The sequence below is a fragment of the Tachypleus tridentatus genome, chromosome 12 (genome assembly GCF_004210375.1).
Source record: "Tachypleus tridentatus isolate NWPU-2018 chromosome 12, ASM421037v1, whole genome shotgun sequence".
NCBI classification, from domain to species: Eukaryota; Metazoa; Arthropoda; class Merostomata; order Xiphosura; family Limulidae; genus Tachypleus; species Tachypleus tridentatus.
Window position 1 is genome coordinate 103,898,082 of NC_134836.1, and position 20,644 is coordinate 103,918,725.

At 31.7% G+C, this 20,644-nt stretch overlaps 1 protein-coding gene across 1 annotated transcript in view; it reads left to right on the forward strand.

The window, feature by feature from the left end:
- Positions 1-20,644, forward strand: part of LOC143234203 (putative citrate synthase 2, mitochondrial) — a 50,518-nt gene that overhangs the window by 25,736 nt on the left and 4,138 nt on the right. Inside the window, exons 3-9 of the mRNA XM_076471373.1 lie at positions 4,625-4,732; positions 5,037-5,234; positions 7,395-7,583; positions 11,029-11,228; positions 13,974-14,103; positions 18,388-18,489; positions 19,743-19,952. Of these exons, the coding sequence (XP_076327488.1) occupies positions 4,625-4,732; positions 5,037-5,234; positions 7,395-7,583; positions 11,029-11,228; positions 13,974-14,103; positions 18,388-18,489; positions 19,743-19,952 (1,137 nt within the window). The remainder of the gene's footprint in view (positions 1-4,624; positions 4,733-5,036; positions 5,235-7,394; positions 7,584-11,028; positions 11,229-13,973; positions 14,104-18,387; positions 18,490-19,742; positions 19,953-20,644) is intronic.

The window sequence follows — 20,644 nt, forward strand, 5'->3', positions numbered from 1 at the left end:
CCACTTTTTGCAAGTTTTTGAATAGTGAGCAAGTATCAATAGATTGGAAATTAGCTAATGTCACTCCTGTCTTCAAGAGAGGTAATAAAGTTGTCTCGGTGATTCAGGTCTATTCTCATGTGAGTTGTGGGAAAAGTTTTGGAAGGTCTGATAAAAGATACTTTGCAAAATATTTAACCCTACTGCAACAGGCTCAGTATAATATACATGTTCATCTACACACTTGCACATGTTAAGTATTTTGATACAGCATGTGCACCTCAAATTTTGGTAGACGTTTAGTAAAGATAAGTATTTCATATAACAAAAATCATGATTTTTTTTAATTAAATATTTTTACTAAAGATATGTTTGTAAAAAAAAAGTTTTGTTACTAATCTGAGTGTTATGATTTTGTTATGGTTTTAAAAAAAATTATTCTCCATCCCAAAAATCTCATTATTTGTGTAATCTGTAAAACTTCCCAAATACATTTCAAATGTTTGTTTTCAGTAATACTTTTTATTGTTATTTTCTGTACTCTTAAATATATGGAGTCTATTACTTGACCGACCTCAAACATGATCAAATTAGGAAATAAATTTTGTATTAGAATGACTACATATTATGACACAAAAATACACATTTAGTCTAAATAGTTTAAGACTCAATAATACATATTTACACATTTATTATTTTTTTATTATATTGACTTTCCAATCATGCCTAGCTAACATTAGATAACTTGCAATGGCATGGTGTTTGTACACTTAGGTCAAGTACCCAGTAATACAAAACTGACCATTAGTTTTCCCTGTGTTGGCTGTGTTTTAGTGGACTGGTATTTTTTAATATACAGTCACATTTCAGTTATTATACATTATATATGTGTACAGATGATTACTATTTAGAATAAATTATTAAACTAATTTTTTTTAATACAGAATAATAAATCAAGAAGTAAGGCAAACAATTATCTTTTCTTACTTTGACCTTTGTACTCAATTGCTGCTGGACATAGGTTGCTAAGTCTTTTAGAATTTTACACATTGAGGATATCAAGCAAATTTTTTAAGCTTTGTACATACAGTTGAATAACCAAAGAATCAAATAATTACACTGATGCCATAGAATTCCTCTAATTTTATTAACCTTAATAACCAAGATCTATTTACATAAAAAACAAACATGAAAGTTTGCTTAAAGCAGACTAAAGACACACCCTACCTCTTTGAAATCTTGGATTGAAAGAACATTGTAGCATTTTCAAATATTAAAATGGCAGGTAAAAACCACTCTGGGGACATTCTAAGCTGTTATTTGATTATTCATGTATCACGTATTGAAGTAAGTGTATATATAAGGGATTGTTTCAAAAAAGGGTTTAATGGGGCACCCACCTTGTATGATTCACTACATAAGCCATATCTCAGCAAAATAAGAAGATATGAGACAAATTTATATTTTAGCTTGCTAATATTAATAATTTGAGTTCCTAATTTTAAACAATGCTGCATTCAACATGTCATGTGACTCACTAAAATCTATATTTAGATATGTTCTTTTAATATTTACTTTTAAGAAAATAACTTGTGTATAATAAAGTTTGAATTACAATCTATAATTTAATTTTAAACTTATTGACAGAAATTCATAAAATAGTTCAATGAAATTGTGAATGCAAGATGGCAAATGCTCTGACATGGCCTTTGACCTGTAACCCATTGCAAAAGGTTTAACAAAGTTTAGAATTTTATCAGATTATCAACATGGATTCACTGAGGGAAAATCTTGCCTTACAAATCTTTTGACATGCTTTGGAAATGTTGCACATATAGTTGAGGTTAGAGGTGTAGATTTGGTTTATCTGGATTTTCAGAAAGCATTTGACAAAGTCCTGCATTAAAGGCTTGTAGATGGGGAGCCACATATGTTAACTAATTGGATAGAAGAGTTGCTTGATGGAAGAAAGCAGAGGGTTAAAAATGGAGTTCAGTTGAACTGGATGAATGTTACAAGTGGTGTACCTCAGGACACAGTCTTAAGATTATTGCTCTTATCTACATTAATGACATTGTTGAAGGAATGGTCAATACATTACTTCAATTTACTGATGATATGAAGGTCTTGGATGTTGCTGGATGTGAAGAGGTTACTGCTGCTGCTTCACAAAAGGATTTGGATTAGTTAGCGAATGGGCAAATGTCATATGGGTTTTAAGTATGATACACGTGAGACATTGTATGTGTTATCATAATTTGAAATATAAGTATAATTTGGGTGTGCATAACCTAAACAGTGTCAGGAAAAAAAAAGGATCATGGTGTAATTGTTGATCAGTCTCTAAATCCATCCAAGCAGTGTGCTGTTTCTAGTGGTAAGGCAAATAGTTTTAGATTGTATCTACAAAAATACTGAATACAAGTTTAAAGAGGTTGGTTAATGCTCGTCTCACCCACTTAGTGTGGGTTTAGATGACATTGGTCCACAGTGGATCACCTGAATTTGATTTGAAACATTAATCAGAGAAGCCTTTCTCAAGTAACACTTGTTTCTGTATTTCTTTACCTTGAGATAGCTTAAGATACTAAGTAGGAGTATGGCATCCTATGAGACCTCCACTCATGCAGATTGCATATATTTTTGCCCATTTTTAGGACTCCAACTTCCTGTGGGAAAGAACAGGAAAGTGTTAAAACCACATGAATTTTAAGTTCCTCAGGACTGTGTCTTGAGTGTTGTACTTTTCATTATAGAGAGTAATACCATCAGTGGACAACTCCCTTCTAGATCACAGCAAAAGGTTTTACATTTTCTTGCTCCAAAGCCATTTTCATGCACTTCTGCCACCGAGGGGGTATTCATTCAGATCCCAAGCTAATTTTTGGTGAAATTGTGCTTCCTGTGGCCCTTGAGGCATAGTTCTTGGGGCTTATCTTTGGCTGTAAGCTGATCTTTTATTCCACACATAAAGCAACTATGTGTCAAGTGTACAAGAGCACTGAACATCTTCCATGACCTCTTTCATCTCTTGGGGAGTAGATCGATGTTCTATGCTAGAAATCTATCATGCCCTTAGTTGATAAAAACTGGAATATTGGTCCGTGGTCTAGGTCTCTGCCAAAACCTCAGCCTTGAAAATGTTGGACCCTGTTCACCATCAAGGGCTTTGGCTCTGCACAGGGGCCTTCTGCACTTCTCCAATCCAGAGTTTGTACACTGAGTTTCATAAACCTCTTTCTTTGCCTTTGAAGTTTTGAAACATGCAATAAAGACAGTTGCAATTGGCACCTGGGTATGAAGGCCAAAAGGAACAATGACAGACCATCTATTTTGAAAAAACATGGCCCACTGAGGATGAATTGGATCTGTCCTTGGGTAACATAGCTGTATCCACTGATCAGCCCATCCCACCATGGCTAATTACCATCTCTAAATGTGACCTTTCTTTGAGTCATCTGAAGAAGGCAGACATTCCTGACTGGAAATATCACCTTCTATTTGTAGAACATTTTTCAAACCATCCTTCCATTTCCATTTATACAGATGGTTCGAAATCAGGCAACTCTGAGAGCTCTGCCATGGTTTATTTTGATTTGGTTGTTACATGCAGAATCCCATCTGCAGTTTTTCTGTTCACTGCTGAATTGTACACCAATTCTCTTGCCCTGGATCATGTAGAAGATATGCAGTACATGAACTGCACTATTTATAATGGCTTGCTTAACTCTATTGGCCATGGAATCACTTCATATTGGTTCTCACCCTATTCTTGTCAATATTCAAAACCAACTGGCTCATTTCTCTGTATCATCTGCTTTGATTCAGTTTTCCTGGATACCAAGCCAAGTCAGTATTTGCTGGAATGAGCTCACTGACATCACAGCTGAGTCTGTCTGCTCTGGTAATATCACTACCATGCCTGCCTCTTACATGGACTATGGTCCTGTATTCAAGACTTGGCTCCACACCAGTTGGTAATCAACTTGAAGTGAGCAATATGATAACAAGCTTTTCCAGATCAAACCTTCCATTGTTCTTTAGCCATCTTGCCCTGTTAGGATTAGAAGGAGGAAGTTGTTCAGGCTAAGCATTGGTCACAGTGTTTTAACTTGTTGCTTTCTTTTATCTGGTACTGATGCTAAAATGTGTGGTCTGTGTGACTCAGGTCGCAATAGTCCATATTTTACTGTCATGCTGCCATTACAGTCGAGAACGATGGCACCATTTTACCCATATTTTTAATTATGGGTTTGCCCTTGATGTTGGACAGTGTCATAGGCAATGGTGACACTGCCCACATCAGTGGTATTTTTAAAATTTTAAGAGCCATTGGTCTTTTTAAATCTATTTAAGATTTTATTTTGAAAATTGGACTGTTTTGTTTCAGTATGATTCCTTTTTACTTGTTTAGTGCAGATAGCTTAGTTGTTTTGCACCAACACATGCTAAACAACCAACCAACCAATAAAAAATTCTGACACTTAGTATACTAAAGCCTGATAGTATTTAATGATAATCTACAAAATCTCATGAAAATGCACTTACTGTATTTAAAGTTATGAAAGAGTTAATGTGATGTAAGCCTACTTTGTATGACATACTATTGAATCTGAAAAGTTTTGTTTTATCTTTCCTTATTTAGGAATTGAAAGCTTTATTAGCAGAAAAAATCAAGGAAGAACAGAAGAATGTGAAGAGTTTCCGGGAGCAGTATGGTAGCAAAGTTATAGGAGAGGTGACAGTTGACCAGGTAAGATATGTAGTTGTTTTTGATAAACATTTTGTTTATAGAATTTAATATTTCACTTACTAATATATATATAATATAGTTGTAACAAAGTCTGTCATGAAAATGAATCTGTTACAGTTTTCTGGTTTGAATGCAGTATTCAGAATTTTGCAACTTTTAGGACAATTGAGGTGTTCCAGCTACAATATTTTTTGTACAATAAATGTCTTGTTGTTTTAAGGTTAAACACACTTTGTAAATGTTATTTTATCATTCATAGTTTACTACATTATAGCTGTAGTTTTGTTGCTTTCTCATCACGTAGGTTTATGGAGGAATGCGTGGTATCAGAGGTCTTGTAACAGAAACTTCACACCTGGATCCTGAAGATGGCATTGAATTTCGTGATTTTACCATTCCTCAAATCAGAAAGTTGCTCGCTAAAGCTCCTGGTGGAGGGGAGCCTCTTCCAGAGGGTTTGTATTGGTTGCTGTTGACTGGAGAGGTGCCCACAGCAGAACAGGTTGGTATTAAAACTTGAACTGCTTCTTTTTTGTGTATTTCACTCCTAGTGTATAACCAAATAAAATTTAACAAGGTATTTAACTTGTATGACTAGAGCTTTGGATCATTTTTTAATATGATGTGGAGGATACGCTGTCTGTGTATGAGAGAAAGTGATAAAATCACCTTAGGTTGTGTATAGTCTAAATAAACTTCATTTCATTTAGAATACTGTTCTTCCAGGGCTGAAAAGGTTTCACGTTAAGGTCCATCTGTTGAATGACAAGAGTAACTAAACATTTTACAGCTCAATTATGCAAACAGAAATAATTATTTTAAACATATGAATTTAAAGGAAATAAGTGTTCAGATATATAAAGGCTGTGGATTTTTTTGTTAGTGTGCTCAGACTGTAAATCCAAGTATTCTTAGTTTGTCCTTTCACCACAGAAATTAACTGCACTCTGGCAATGTCAGTAAATTATACAAGTCAGTCAACTCTTAGTATTTCATTAGACAAAAATAGTGGATGTTAAATAGTTTCTTTCTAATCTTTCTGATCAAATTTTAAGATATTTTAGCACTGAAGGCCCTTGTGTAGCTTTATGCAAAATTCCAAAACAAACATATATGCAAGTAGTATTTGTATCAAGGTCTTAAGCTTTCAGTAAATCTGTTAAGTCTAGTTTAGCTTTATATTGATGCTAAATTATCTTTAGTTTATTTGGTTATTTTCATTAGAAGGTACAAGTTGATAAATCTTTGTAACAGTTTTTGTTTAATCCAATACAGGTAATTAGTAGTGTTATGAAGTTAATCCTAACAAAACATTTGTTGTTATCACAGTAGCTATATGATTTGAATTATTAGTAACAAAACAGTGTAAAAAATATTTTTTATGTATATAACAACAAATACTGAAATGTTCCAAGTGTGTTTACAACTGTTATGCCTGATATGCTGGCTTTTTCTTATTGTCAGTCTGTTTTGCTCGCTTTTATATCCTAGATTATCTGCATTTGAAGATTAGGTTCTATCATTTCTTTGCATACAATAGTTCACATGCACACTAGTGAATTGCATATGGATATCCACAGAAAACAAATGGTAGAAATTTGCACACCATCTTTTCATCATATCAGATTTTAAATTAGTTGTTTCACCAATTCTGAAAGCCTCCAAATCTCTTACAGTTTGAAAAAACTAAATCTAAATGCTCATTTTCAAACATTCATTACATGTAATGCTAATCTTCTCATAAATCAATGTAATTAATTCTGATAGCCTGTGATCTGCCATTTAAGCACCTCAGTATGAAAAATAAAAAAACCTGAATATTTATGCTAAATGAACCCTAACACATTCATGCCAGTTTTCTGCCATAATAGACCTAGAAACATTTTAATTCTTATTTGAGGTTCATTTTTGAAATTTTAAGTTGTATATTGTATCGTAGACTCATGAGACCCACATAATTCTTCTTAATCCCCTCTGTGGGACCTCAGACTCTTTCAAAAATGTTTTCTTGTCCATGTTCTATGGATGTCAAGTGTATGCAAAAAGACTTCATAATCAAAAATTGTCAGAGATAGTACTCATTTAAATACATATTAGAAATGAAACTTTTAATATCCTCAGGTAATTGAGATAAACAAAAGGACAAACTTATAACTTGTAATGCAAAATTCAAAGTTGTTAATTGTTTGAATTAGTTTTTAACAAACTCATCTTCCTTCATACAGTACATCGTGACACAACAAAATAACCACTATAAATTGTGGAAAGTTGAATATGTGGATCGAGACCCTATGTAAACAAAATGAATCAGAATGATACAGTACTGTGAATTAGTTTTAATTTTAGTGTGCATGTTCACTTTCTTGCATTTCCTCATGTTTAATATCCATGTAATTTTGTGGTTCATTGTTGTAATGTTAATGTTTCATGTATTTAATTGCAAACAATGTATAATTGTCTCAAGGATCTGCAAGGCTCCTGGTGATGTTGATCAAAAACAAATTAAGCAATAGATAAGAATGGAATGGTGTATACACTGTTTACATTTTGTATTTTTACTGTAAACAGATTATGGTACTGTCAGTGGAAGTTATATTTTATTTCCTAGAACTTGTGTTATGTTTTGAATACATTGTTTAATGTGAGAAACATTTTATTTTAGGTAAAATCTGTGTCAAGAGCTTGGGCTGAGAGAGCAGACCTTCCCTCACATGTTGTAACCATGTTGAACAATTTTCCATCACACTTGCATCCCATGTCTCAGTTTAGTGCAGCTATTACAGCATGCAACACAGAAAGCAAATTTGCTAAGGCATATGCTGAAGGAGTTCATAAAAGTACTTATTGGGAGGTAAACTTTTGATTTCAATATATACAATTAAAAAAATACTTTGAATACTAGCATTTTATTTTGAACCTAACTGGAGAATTCGTAAACTCAAAATTTGAACCTAACTGGAGAGTTCATAAACTCAAAATTTTGTGTTTACAAGGAATGATTTTACTTCCTTGTTTTTTTGTTTTTTGGTTGTTGTTTTTTTTCACCAAAGTTTTAATATTTTAATAAATTTTTATAACAACTTGAATGTTTAATGAAACATCATATATTCAGTTTGTACGATTCCAGGCTAATTGTCTTGTTGCTATTATCTGTGTTGTAAATCATGTTGTGATGATTATTACCTGATTGAAAATTGTATCATTAGATGTAACACTTGGGATTCTAATTATTGGAATGTTTATAATGTTTGTACACTAACATTATTAGAAATTAAAATGTCATAACTCTGAACAAAATGAAACTAAAACCCATAATCATTAGAAAGCATTGAAATATAACACATTTATTATACAGATTATGACCTTAAACTTTCATATCTTTTGAAGAAATTACAAGTTTTTTGATACCTGTTTATTTGTATTACATTTTAATCACTGGTGCTATCGTTGTTAAATATACAAAACATACAATATATAATTATTTAAAATGTTGGATAATGTCAAATTTCATCCATAAAAACTCAGGAAATCCTTCTCAAATCCAGAATGATCAAAGTTCTGGATAATTTTTTGTAGTCTGAAAAAGAACCTAAACCTGATGTATTCATGAAATTTTATAGAAATCAGATCACGCTTCAGATTTTACAGAAAAATGGTAAAAATACCTTTATTTTCCCATTACAAAAAAAGGCTTTAAAGTCAACGAGGCACCAGATTCAGATCAAATTTGGGAAGGACTTTGCATCTTTTGCAGAATTTTTATAAACATTGGCCTCCTAGTTTTTAAGATATGCATGCAGGAATGTAGATACATGCACACACAGACCTGAACACATTACCCTCACAGAGTGAGAGTAAAAACACAATAGAACACAAAAGTACAGTACCTACCTATCCAGTGAATTGCATATTTTATAGCCAAAAAATTGCCAGATGTTTGTTTATGGTATGATATTTTTTTATAATGAAATAATTTAGTAGTGTCTTGTTTGTACAACCTCGTATGTGTTGACATTTTATTTCTGTAGAAAACAAAACAACCATTTATTTGTTTGTGCAAAACTTGTGGCCCTGACTTTGTTTTTTTTAACATCGAAGTGGTCTCTCTGGTGCAGACAATATGCATTACAAGTTGTCAAAACTGCATGTTCCTATATATGTATTTAGTTGTAAGCACATTCAAACAATAGAAGTATGTAGCATTGTTATAAAGTGTTAATAAAAGTCTATAGACCATTGTAAACAGTATTTTCAAATTTACATATTCGTGTCCAAATGAACAGTGTAAGAATGTAATTTTACATTACGAAGAACTTGTCTTCTATAATAATGTAAAGGTGATTGGTTTATAGTAAACTGTTTTCCAGTGAAATGTGCTGCTGTAACATCATTTTCACCCTCTTCAATTACATTAAGCCCTCAATTGTTCCATACACTGGAATGTGATTGTGCTTGTCCATCATAGTTTTTGTCACATGAATTACATTTAGTACTGTACATTACATTTTTTTTCATGAATCTTAAGTTATAGAGAACATAATTTATTATTTGTTACAATCATCAACACAAGGGATTATGTAGGTTTTTTGTACTGCCTATATAGTCTGATATGATTCTCTTGCTGCTTTTCTAAACATGCTAGAAACCTTAAGGATGATGAACAGTATCTAAAATGCATCTATAGGTTGTTGTGGTCTATTTTTCTTTATGGGGGGATACCTTATATAATTTTACCTATTTGTAGTTCTTTCAGAATGACCATAGGATTTCAAAGTGGTGTGAATTTTCTTGAGAATTAATTGAATCAATAGAATTGTTACAAATAAGGGTAATTTTTGTCACTTGCAAGAAAAATAATGAGCAGGGATGATGGGAAAAGTTGTATATGAGCAAACATTTCTTAAAAGGTGATTGGTAAAGATTGATTTTTAAATTACTGTTTACTGTAGTGTTGGATGTTTCTTAAAACAGCCATTCAGTGGTCAAAGTATCTCCAAGAGTAAAACATTTGTTTTCCTGGATGCAAGTTAGAAATTAATGGAAGAAAATTAGTGTTACAATTGTGGTTTTAAAAGCCATCTATTGTCAGTTTAATACAACTGGATAGCAACTTCTTAATTGTTTGCTACAAAAGCTACAGCTAATCAGTTATGTTTATTTATCCAGTGTATCTGGATGTTTATCAGATGTCAAGAAACACTTTGTCAGTTGTTCTGAAAGTATGGTGCATAACTTGTATTTTGTAGCCTAAGAAAGAGAAATTAAAGATATTCTAATATATTTATCTGAAAGTAACACAAGTAAAATGTTTATTTCTTAACTTTAGAAAGTAAAATTGCTTACAAACATCCTATAAGTACATTTCATATACCATTTATCAGTTTTAAGATTTGAGGATGGCTGTGATAAAACTATTTAAAGCTATAAATTAGTGACAAATATAAATGCAGATAGTCTCTTTAGAACCATTTGGTATTAATATTTATAACTGTTGATGGTTGTGAAAAATAAACTTTTTTTTCTGGAAAGTGCAGTGTGAAATGCAGTATGTGGCAAAATCTATGTTGGAGAAACTGGGAGCTCATTTTGAGTTTTGTTGTATGAAACATCTAGAGGCCACTGTGATGCAAGGTGAATACTGTTGCAGGACATTTTATTGACAAACATTGGTTACCACTGTCCAGTAACTTTTTCCCCATTAAGATGCAGAAAGCATAAGTGTTCTTCATAGAAAGTACAAATCCCTGTAGATCTGATCTTACATTCCATGACAAGATAAAATGGTCCTTAGGAATTCTGTTTTCTTGTTTGTATTTTGGCTTATTTTTTATTTATTGAGAATTATTTATCAAATTAACATTAAAAGTAAAAGTACTTGTTTTATAAGTGAATATGTAAAATTGAAAACATTGCTTATTTTAGTTTGTATCATTTGCTATTTTTCAATAGTCTAATAATATTGTGAAATACTCTTATTTTTTGTTTTAAGATAGGTATGTCAAATTGAAAGTATTGATGATGAACCCAAGTACTTATTTTTGGTGACAGGTACTCCACAGCAGTTCAGTTACGCTCTGTTGTTTGAATGTGTCTATGTCCTAGATCATCTAAAGAAGCATGTTTATGGTCATTAAATTTAGTAGTAACTTTTCTGAGGCTACTACTATAATTGATAGTTTTGATCTTCCTGAAGGAAACACATGAAAGTAGCAAGCTTTTCTCTTTTCTGTCAAACATATTTACTCTGGTACCATGCCACTTTAATTTTAATTTTTTCTGTTTTATTTTGACTTTAGTACACATTTGAAGATTCCATGGACTTGATTGCCAAACTACCACCAATTGCTGCCACTATCTACAGAAACTTGTACAGAGATGGAAGCAGTATTGGTGCTATTGATGTTAATAAGGACTGGTCAGCAAATTTTACATCTATGCTTGGCTATGATGATCCTAACTTTACAGAATTAATGCGACTCTACCTTGCTATTCACAGGTATCTAACTACACTGTCAAAATGTTACCATGAACTGCATATAACAAAAGAATTGGGGTATATCATTTTTCTTTATTGCTGTTAAAGTTTTTGAATATTGTAAGTTATTTAGGTTCAGGTAAAGCTATGCACAATTTCTATGTAGAAAAATAGTAATAACGAGGAAGGGTTATTATGCAGAATATCACCCAGTTGTCTTTAGTTCCAAATGAAAGAAATTACAGATTAAGTTAAATTGGTATTTTTGACCAGGTAATTCTTTTAAAATTTTAAAATACTTACTGAAAATGTATTGAGTGAGTGGCTTTAACTTGGTAAAAATAACAAAATACAGTATACATAAATATATATGTAGTATATTTAAAATCATTGTATATTACTGTCAAAATGCCAACTTACCTTCATATGATTTGCCATCAGTGTCATCCAGGTATTATACTGATCATTTTTGTTTTTCTTTATCAACACTGAGCCTGAAAAGCAGACAAAAATGTTGAGTGAAATGTTTCTCTCTCATTTTTTTTTATGTTGTAAAACACACAAACTCCAACAGTAATAATCAGGATTAACTTGAGAATTTTGGTTGTATTTTGTTTATATTTGTGTGATTTGTGTTTTACTAAGGTACATCTAACAACATTGTAGACAACAGCCAGGTTGGTACATAAATGTCTTAGAAGAACGTGTTTGAAAAACAGGTCAATGAGATTCTTTGGTCACCAGTTGATAATTTTGGGTTTAAAAACATTTCTGTTTTAATTTTAGCTTTTTTGAAATTTTGCCCTCAATACCCAGTACAAACAGTATGGAAAGGAAAATAGTGATGTATAATACAACATTGTCTAATGTTAGTAGTCTATATTTATAGTCATATTTTTATACAAACAGATATGACGGTTGTATTAATTACCAGCTTACTAATGTGCATAACTTTGTACTAAGACATTGATATACTCAGTATGTTTGTCAAGTTTATTTTTGAAGTTCTTGACTCTACAAGATAATATTTAAAAAATCCTGAATTTCCCCAAGTGTGACACACGTGACACATTTTCTCATAACGTTATCTTTCTATTTTATCCATTATCCCTGGAAAACGTGAGCAATTAAATGTAAATTACTCTATAGAAGTGTCATAGCTCAGGAACTTATTTTTTACAGTATTCTATTTTGTTTGGTTACAGAGCTATCAAATAGAAAATCAGACCCCTCCTGCCACACCCACTCATCACATCCTTTCTTTTGTAATTCATTAATAGTTCTCACATTTAATTACATATTACCTATAACCAATAGAAATTTAAGGTTTTCACCTGTAAAATGATGTATAACATTGTTATGAATGGTTATACAACAATTTCACCCAGAATGCCAATATAATTCCCATGAGAAAGTTGATATCCACATGTAACTTTTTTCAGGATGAGTTCATAGTTCTCTTGCACTTAATTATATATTACATATAACTGATAGAAAATCAAGTTTTCATCTAGAATATGGTGCAACATTCCAATGAGAAGCTTAATAACTAGTTTGGATGAATTTGTGACGATTCTTGTTGCATAGGTAAATAATGTTTCATGAGGCACACACATGCAGCAGCTAATAGTAGCTTATGGGTAACCTAATTCATTATTCTCATGTGAGCTGCACATATCCAAAGCGATTTACAACTTGTAGTGAGGACAGAAGTTATACAGGGTTTAAAGGGCAATAAATCAACAAAATTTAGTTATAAATAGATGTATACAAACTTAGCTAGTTAGAATAAACTAATGTAGTTTCATGTTACAATTTGAAGTAATTCTAGAAAGACAAAAAAGAGTGATTTAGTTTGTTTTTTGCTTTTTTGATTGTTATAAGGTCAGTCAAATAGACAAATTCTGTTTTGAGAAAGAGTAGAAAGAAAGATGAAATACAAAGTTTTACTTGACAAAAAAAAGTTTCAAATGCAGTTAGGAGGTTTTAGGGATTATGCAAAGAAAATTTGAGATTTTTAAGATAAGATGGAGTATTTTTTAATTTTAACAGAGGGACTATTCAGAACAAATACTCAATATGTTTATGGACAAATGTTTATAAAAAATACATTACCAAAATTTTTGAGTGTGTGAAAGACTTGTAATATTAACTAAAAGACTGCAAAATTTTGTGTAGATATACATGCTGTATTGAAAATCAGATGTATTTAATGTAAAAAAACTAAATGAGTACAAAGAATTTGTGTTGTTAGTCAAACTTACTGAGTCCATACTGAGAGAGTTCATAGTGTGTAGTAGCCAGTAACTAATGAACTCTCCAATTGGATTGATAAATAATGGTCAACAGTCATAACTTTCAATTAATGTGTTTATAGGTTTAAAAAATGTATCTATGAATTCAGAAGTCTTCCTAAATTATGAATTTGATTAAAAAAAATTAAATTCTGCAAACTGAAGATTTTACTAATTAACAAGGTATGTAGTTTTTACATAAAAATGAACACAAAATACCCAAAATATGAAAATGCGGTTCTTTAGTTGTTTTATCACTGGGGCAGATTGTGTTTTGCCTATGGCAATAAGGTACTATTACAGATCATGAACATTTTTGACTGTTTTGTAATGTGAAAAGAATTTTTTAAAACACTGATATTCTTAAAGAGACTTAAACCCCAGAAGATTAGGAAATACTTTGCAGACAAGTATATACTGAATGTTAGCTCTGCAGATGTATTATAAGTGTCAATTTGATTTCTGTCTTCAGTGACCACGAAGGAGGAAATGTTAGTGCTCATTCTGTACATCTTGTTGGAAGTGCTCTCTCTGATCCTTACTTGGCATTTTCAGCTGGTATGAATGGTCTGGCAGGACCTCTTCATGGACTTGCAAACCAAGTGAGTTAAAATTTAAAATTATCTTGATTTACCAGATTAAAAGTCACATCTTTTATCTCATTTTTCTTAGTTATTTATCAACTTTTAAAATGAGTTTCATTTGTGTTTTGTTCTACTGGAACAGGGGTCACAAAACCTTTTTCACAGGGGGACAGATTACTGATCATTATGTTAAATACTAGTAAGCTAGAACGAAAGCTCTCTGTAAAAGACTTAACACTAAGTTTAGGATGCAACATTAGCCATGTGGGAGTAGCATGCAATACACACATATAATAACAATCAAACAGAAATACAACCAACCTTTTTATTTACCAGAAGGTTGTCAAAGAAGGTGACATTAGCAAAAACAATTGTCACATCGTGCATAGTGAGTACATATCTGAATTTCACTAAGCTGCAAAAAAGTTAGTGAGATTTATGAAATTGGCATTTAGCTTTCAAAATATCTTCAATGTTTGGTTTTGAATTGCTGCATCCAATCATTAGAAAAGCTTTCAAATGTTCATCAGTCAACCTTAATCGATGTACCGACTTCACATTCTTCATTTTTAAAAATGCTTGTTCATATTGGTAAAAGAATAGCTCAAGAGTTGGCAGTGAGTGGTATGACTGGTAACCTTCCCTATAGTCTTACACTGCTAAATTAGGGATGGCTAGCACAGGTAGCCCCCATGTAGCTTTGCACAAAATTCAAAAACAAACACTAATTTGAATTCCAAAATGGCAAATATAAGAGTACTGAAAAAAAATTAAGTGTATACTCGATTTTTAAACCTTTTATAATCATACAAAATTTTCATATTACAGCTGTTGCCAGTTTTGAAAATAATGTAATTATGTGTTTTGTACTAAGTTTTGTATTGAAAAAATTCTGTATTTTTGCAAAAATAAAAATCAAGAATTGCTACTTTAGAGAACATTTCCTTTTCTCTTAAATGTGTAACTATTTTTAACCAAGTTAGGGATAGCTTCTAGTTTTATGTAAGTTGCTTAAATTCTTGCCCTGAGGTGAAAATATCCCAACTTTCACAGAAGAAGAGGAACATAAGTCTGATTTGGTTAAAATTGCTTAAAGCAGTTTTAAATAAACTAACTTGTGATACAGTAAAATTTTTAAACTACATTTTTTGTATGCAAAGTTGCAAGATATTACCAGTTTATTAATAAATATAACAATACATATACCAAAGTAAAGAGCCAGATAAACTGCTGTAGATAAACGTGTATACCAAATTCCAACATTAATAAGTTATCACTTCATATCGGTAATTATTTGTTTGTTCTGAATATAACAGTGCATATATTGACACCCAGATAAACTGCTATAAAATAAGTATACTAAGTTGCAACATTAAGTTACCCCTTCATATCATTCAGTAAACACGTGCATGCATGCACACACACACACACACACACACACACACACACACCAAATGTAAAGCCAGATAAAGGCTTGTAGACAGAAATATGCAGTGCTTTCTTTTGTAAAAAGAAAATTCCAAATATTCATTATGTTCTCATCTGATGCAATATCGTGGCTTTGTTCTTTGCTTTCGGTGCCTACTGCTGAGTGATGTGTTTGAAACAACCATGAGTGTATCTACTTTTTGGGATCAAGGCATGGAAATGTTAATCCAACAAGTTTAACAAACAAACAAAAATGGCAAAATGTTTTTTTTTTGTCATCAACAAAGCTGTGATTGGGACTACAGTCAAATTCATCTGTAAAAACTCTTGTTCACATTCACTTGAAGAAATGGGAATGGGTCTCAGAGTATTTTAAATGCTACAGTCTTTACAGGACTGTCTTTTCGATCATATGCTAATGAAATCCACAAATTGTATCTTTCATTTAGCTGAAGTCTTATTAATAATTGTCTGACCTCCATTTCGTCAAATGTTAAATGAGCATCAGCGTTTTCAGGCCAGTGTCTTATGTCAAGCATATGTGCACACTGTGCTGTATCACCATCTTCACTATCAAGCAACCTGTATTCCATCAAATTAATCAGAGGATCCTCTTTGCAATTCTTGTTGTGTAGTGAAGATTTTTGAAATTTTTATGATGTGGACCTGGAATCAATTGTTTATCGTAATAATTTTTGTACAAAAGCTTTTATCTTTTGATCGTCCTTGTACAAGTCTGTACCATGCTTTTGTAAGTCTGAACTCAGTTTGGACAACTCTTAGAGATCATCATACATCAATCCCAGATCTAATATAAATTCTCTAGTTTTTTACTATAAGCCCTCATGTACACATTACTCTTTTTTGTCTCTTGTTGAATCATACTTTGCTTCTTCAAAAAGTTGCATAAATGTTTCATAATTTCCCAAACAGCTGAAATTCGATGCCACCTATTGAGTGCTGAAAATTTAGTTTCTAGAAGTTGTCTCCAGCAAAATTACACACTTTATTTTATACTATTTTTCGGTAATGTGTGAAACAAGAAATAGTTTATCAATAAACACTTTTAAATGTGTTGATTCTTGAGACTTTTACAGTGTCATTGACCAACAAGTCTAATCTATAATTAGCAGAGGGCTACATGATTAAAGAAGTAAAGTTGTCTTTTGTATGTTTCTTAACTCCACTTTTACTCACAAATACAACAGCAGGACCGCACCATCACATGCCACACAAAAGAAATAACTCTTTGGGTAGCCTTCATTTACTCTGTAAGACTGAAAGAAATCAAATTCCTTTTGCCATATCATTTTCAAGCTCAATCCAATCAAGAAATAAAGTTACCAGTTTGTTCCATCATCTGGAATACATCTTTGAACGTACGCTTATTATAAAGGTAGATTTTTTTTTTTTTTTTTAGTTAAAGAAATTAATTCATTGATTGTGAATGAAATTATACTATTTGATATAGTAACTATTTTCTTTTTCATTTCATCACTAATATGAGCCAATTTTATTAATAAACTTATTGAAAGATATGGTCCATGTAAATTCCACTTAGTTCTTGTAAACCTTTTCTAGATTCGAAGTTATGAAATGATTGGTTTTCTTTTGCTACCTTATATTTTGAGATTTCTTTCAGTTGTTTTTAACAAGACAATGCTTTCAACCACACATTTTTCAGTGGTGTCTTTCTCAGTTTGAGTTAACAATTTTACTGCAGCTTTATGTCCCCTGATTTTCTTGTAATTGAAACCACATTACTGTTAACTTTCACCAAAATACGTTATTCTATTGTTGGCCCATTCTTTAGAAACTTTAATTCCTGCCTTCATTTCTACTCCAGAAGTTCCAGTTTTATGGCAAGGTGTGTAGAACCAAGTTTCTTACTTCTGATATTTAGTCAGTTCCACTACCTGTAAAGAAAAATCATTTTTGATCCGCAGTCCAGCAGCTAGGCCTGTTGTTGTCAGGTTATTTTCTGACACTAGATGGAACAGGAACAGAAACTGTCACTGAAGCCAATAATTCCTGTTCTTGGGTAACTTTCTCACCTATTCCAGCTTTCTTATTCAAAGAAGGTGAAAAGAAACTTGCAGTTTGTTTTATTTTTTAAATATACACTGCTGGTCACAGTTAAGAAGGCTTGGTAAAGAGAAAAACTCAAGCATGCTCAAGTAGGGGCCACCATCGTAAGTATGTCAGACCAAGCCCACTTGTACCTGAGAAGATGTGTGATTGGCATTGGTTGTTCTTCTCTACTTTTGACTTATTTGAATGAGCACACAATTCAGACCTACATATAGGTGAACTTGGTTTGTGGTCACTTGTTTCCAAGCTCCAAGCAGTCTCTTTGGCTCAGTATTGTGTCCACCCAGGCTGGCTGTCACTGCTTAAGTACAGCCTGCTAGAGTGAGCTACAATTCATCAACTGATAGCAGCCATGACTGTTGATGTTCCCTATTAATGACACAGTACAATAAATCCTACTTGATGCTTCAAACTTCATACTACACTGAATATCGCATAATGACACATGCAATCTAACAAACAGTGCTTTCACATTCCTTTAAACTTTGCATTTGTAACACTTCTAGGTTTCGTTTTGGTCTTCTTGTGAACAAAAGCTTTGTTCAAATGTGATAATTCACACATTCATTTACATTACTCAAGTTATATCACTTTTCCCTCCATTTTGGATAATGAAAAAGTGTGCGATACTAAATACCGGTGCACACTAACTCAAAAAAATAAAAAGCCCTGGAAATATGTACACCAAGATAATAATACTTGTGTTTAGTGGAGAGCCAGATAAACTATTATAGATAAAAATATGAAAACTAAGTTGTTTTGTTTTTGGTGGGGTTTTTTTAGGAAGTACTTGTATGGCTTACTAAGCTGCAGAAAGATTTGGGCCCTGATCCAAGTGAAGAGCTCGTAAAAGAATTTGTTTGGAAAACATTGAAGTCTGGACAGGTAAGTTGGGAAACTAATATATTAGAAAACAGGACCTTTTCATATATCAGCAAAAATATTAAGACACTTCATGTATTGTGGGTTATTAAATTGATTTCACGTCGAAAGTTGCATGCTTTGCTACCATTATGCAGACATACAAATCATTAAGAAATAACTTTATCATGATTTGTGTAATGATAAATGTTCAAACTTAAAATATCTCATTTCAGTATATTCATGCTATTATGTAGTTGATAATCTAGCACTTGATATATTACAACTTTTAAATCCAGTGTGAGATAAGCCCATGATGTAACTGTTTTATTTTTTTATTATGAAAAACAAAGTTTGCTGCAGAATTTTTTTTTTTTTGAGAACTACCTTATGTAATGATTTCAACAGTTGTAAAGAAAAAAGTTGGATATTAATGTTGAAATAAAAACAATTAGAATTTTCTTTTTTTTCCCATAACTTTACAGGTTAAAAAATATAGTTTTTAAGACAACAAGATAAAACAGTGCCATCTAGTCCCTCAGCAATTTATACATATACATTTTTTATTGTGAATCTGATTAGATTCTCTGTGTGTAAAGACTATAAAATGCTTTTCTTTGGATTACTTTCATTCAGTTTTGACATTTTAGTATCAAGTCAGTGTTCTAACATTTTCTTTAATTCTCAAACTTGTAGTCCAAGTTTATTGGTAAATTTGTGGAGCAAATTTGTCCATTGATTTCCTTGAACCATAAGGTACCATTCAGATGTCAGTTGGAAGTTCAGTTATAAATCAGTGCCTTGTTTAATATTTCATTAATGACTCTTCTGAATGTATTATATTCCTGTTTACTACGTGCAACTTAAAATGTTAGTTTGTTCTGTAACTTGTTTATTTATATTTGTATTTATTCTGTTACAGGTGTTGATGTTGTAATAGAATCACTATTTAATTATCCCAGCTTCAACTGCTTATTTAAGTTTTTGTATTGTTGCACATATCCCACAATGAATTGAGTGGAAATAAAATTATTAAAAAGTTAAATTGGCTGAAAGTTATAGAATGGTACATTGTAAACAAGTAGCTTTCCTAATTTTGTTGAGTATGGTTATTGCATAATTGTAATTACTATACACAGTTCTTTTTCACTTAAAATGCCCACTGAAGCAGTTATAGGTTTGAAGATTTTTTTTTTTTTTAACTGAAAGTTAGTTTTCATTGCTATAAGTTTAGCTACATGTTGTTTCATAACTCAATGATTCCCTTTCTTACCCAGGTTATACCAGGCTACGGACATGCTGTTCTAAGAAGGACTGATCCTCGTTACATTGTTCAAAGAGAGTTTGCAATGAAACACCTTCCTGATGACCCATTGTTCAAGCTGGTATCTCAGCTGTACAAAATTGTCCCCCAGATTCTGCTTGAGCTGGGAAAAGTGAAAAACCCCTGGCCAAATGTTGATGCCCACAGTGGAGTCTTGTTACAGGTATTCTTTTTCCTTGTGACACTGATATCCATTTTACCAACAAGCTGATTTTGAACTTCATTAAAAATGTATACATGAAAGGTTTAGTAATATAAATGCCATAAGTTATTTAACTGATTTCTTATGCACATTGAATGTGGGTTTATCTCTAAAATGCCAGAGTGCATTCATTTGAGATGCAGTTGTATCGTTTGTTTAATTGCTTTGCAAAAGCAAAGACTGGATGAAACAGTTTTAAACTTGACTTGAACTTTCTATGAGTTCTATATAACTTTTATTTTACTTTTATATACAATATTTGAAAAAATTCAAAGCTTTAAAAAATCAAATATTTCCTTAATTATTACTTTGTTTTATGGTAACATAGAATTACTATTTTTTGTTTATTGTAAAACTTTTCCTATGTTTTATATACAATTGCTTCATCATTTTGATTCAAAAAACTTGCATGGTTTTGCTGTGTTTATGATCACAAGCATATAATAACTTTTTACCATATTAATTTTATAAGCAAATATATTTTTTAAATTGTTAGCTAGAATAATTTTATTGAATATATGTAATAATTATATTTTGAACCTGTTTTATATCCATTTATATATTTATATTTCTGTTATCTTTCTCAGCTCATTAAGGCAGTTACTTGGGCCAATAAGGCTTATGAGGTTAAATGAAACTTAATGAAAAATGAT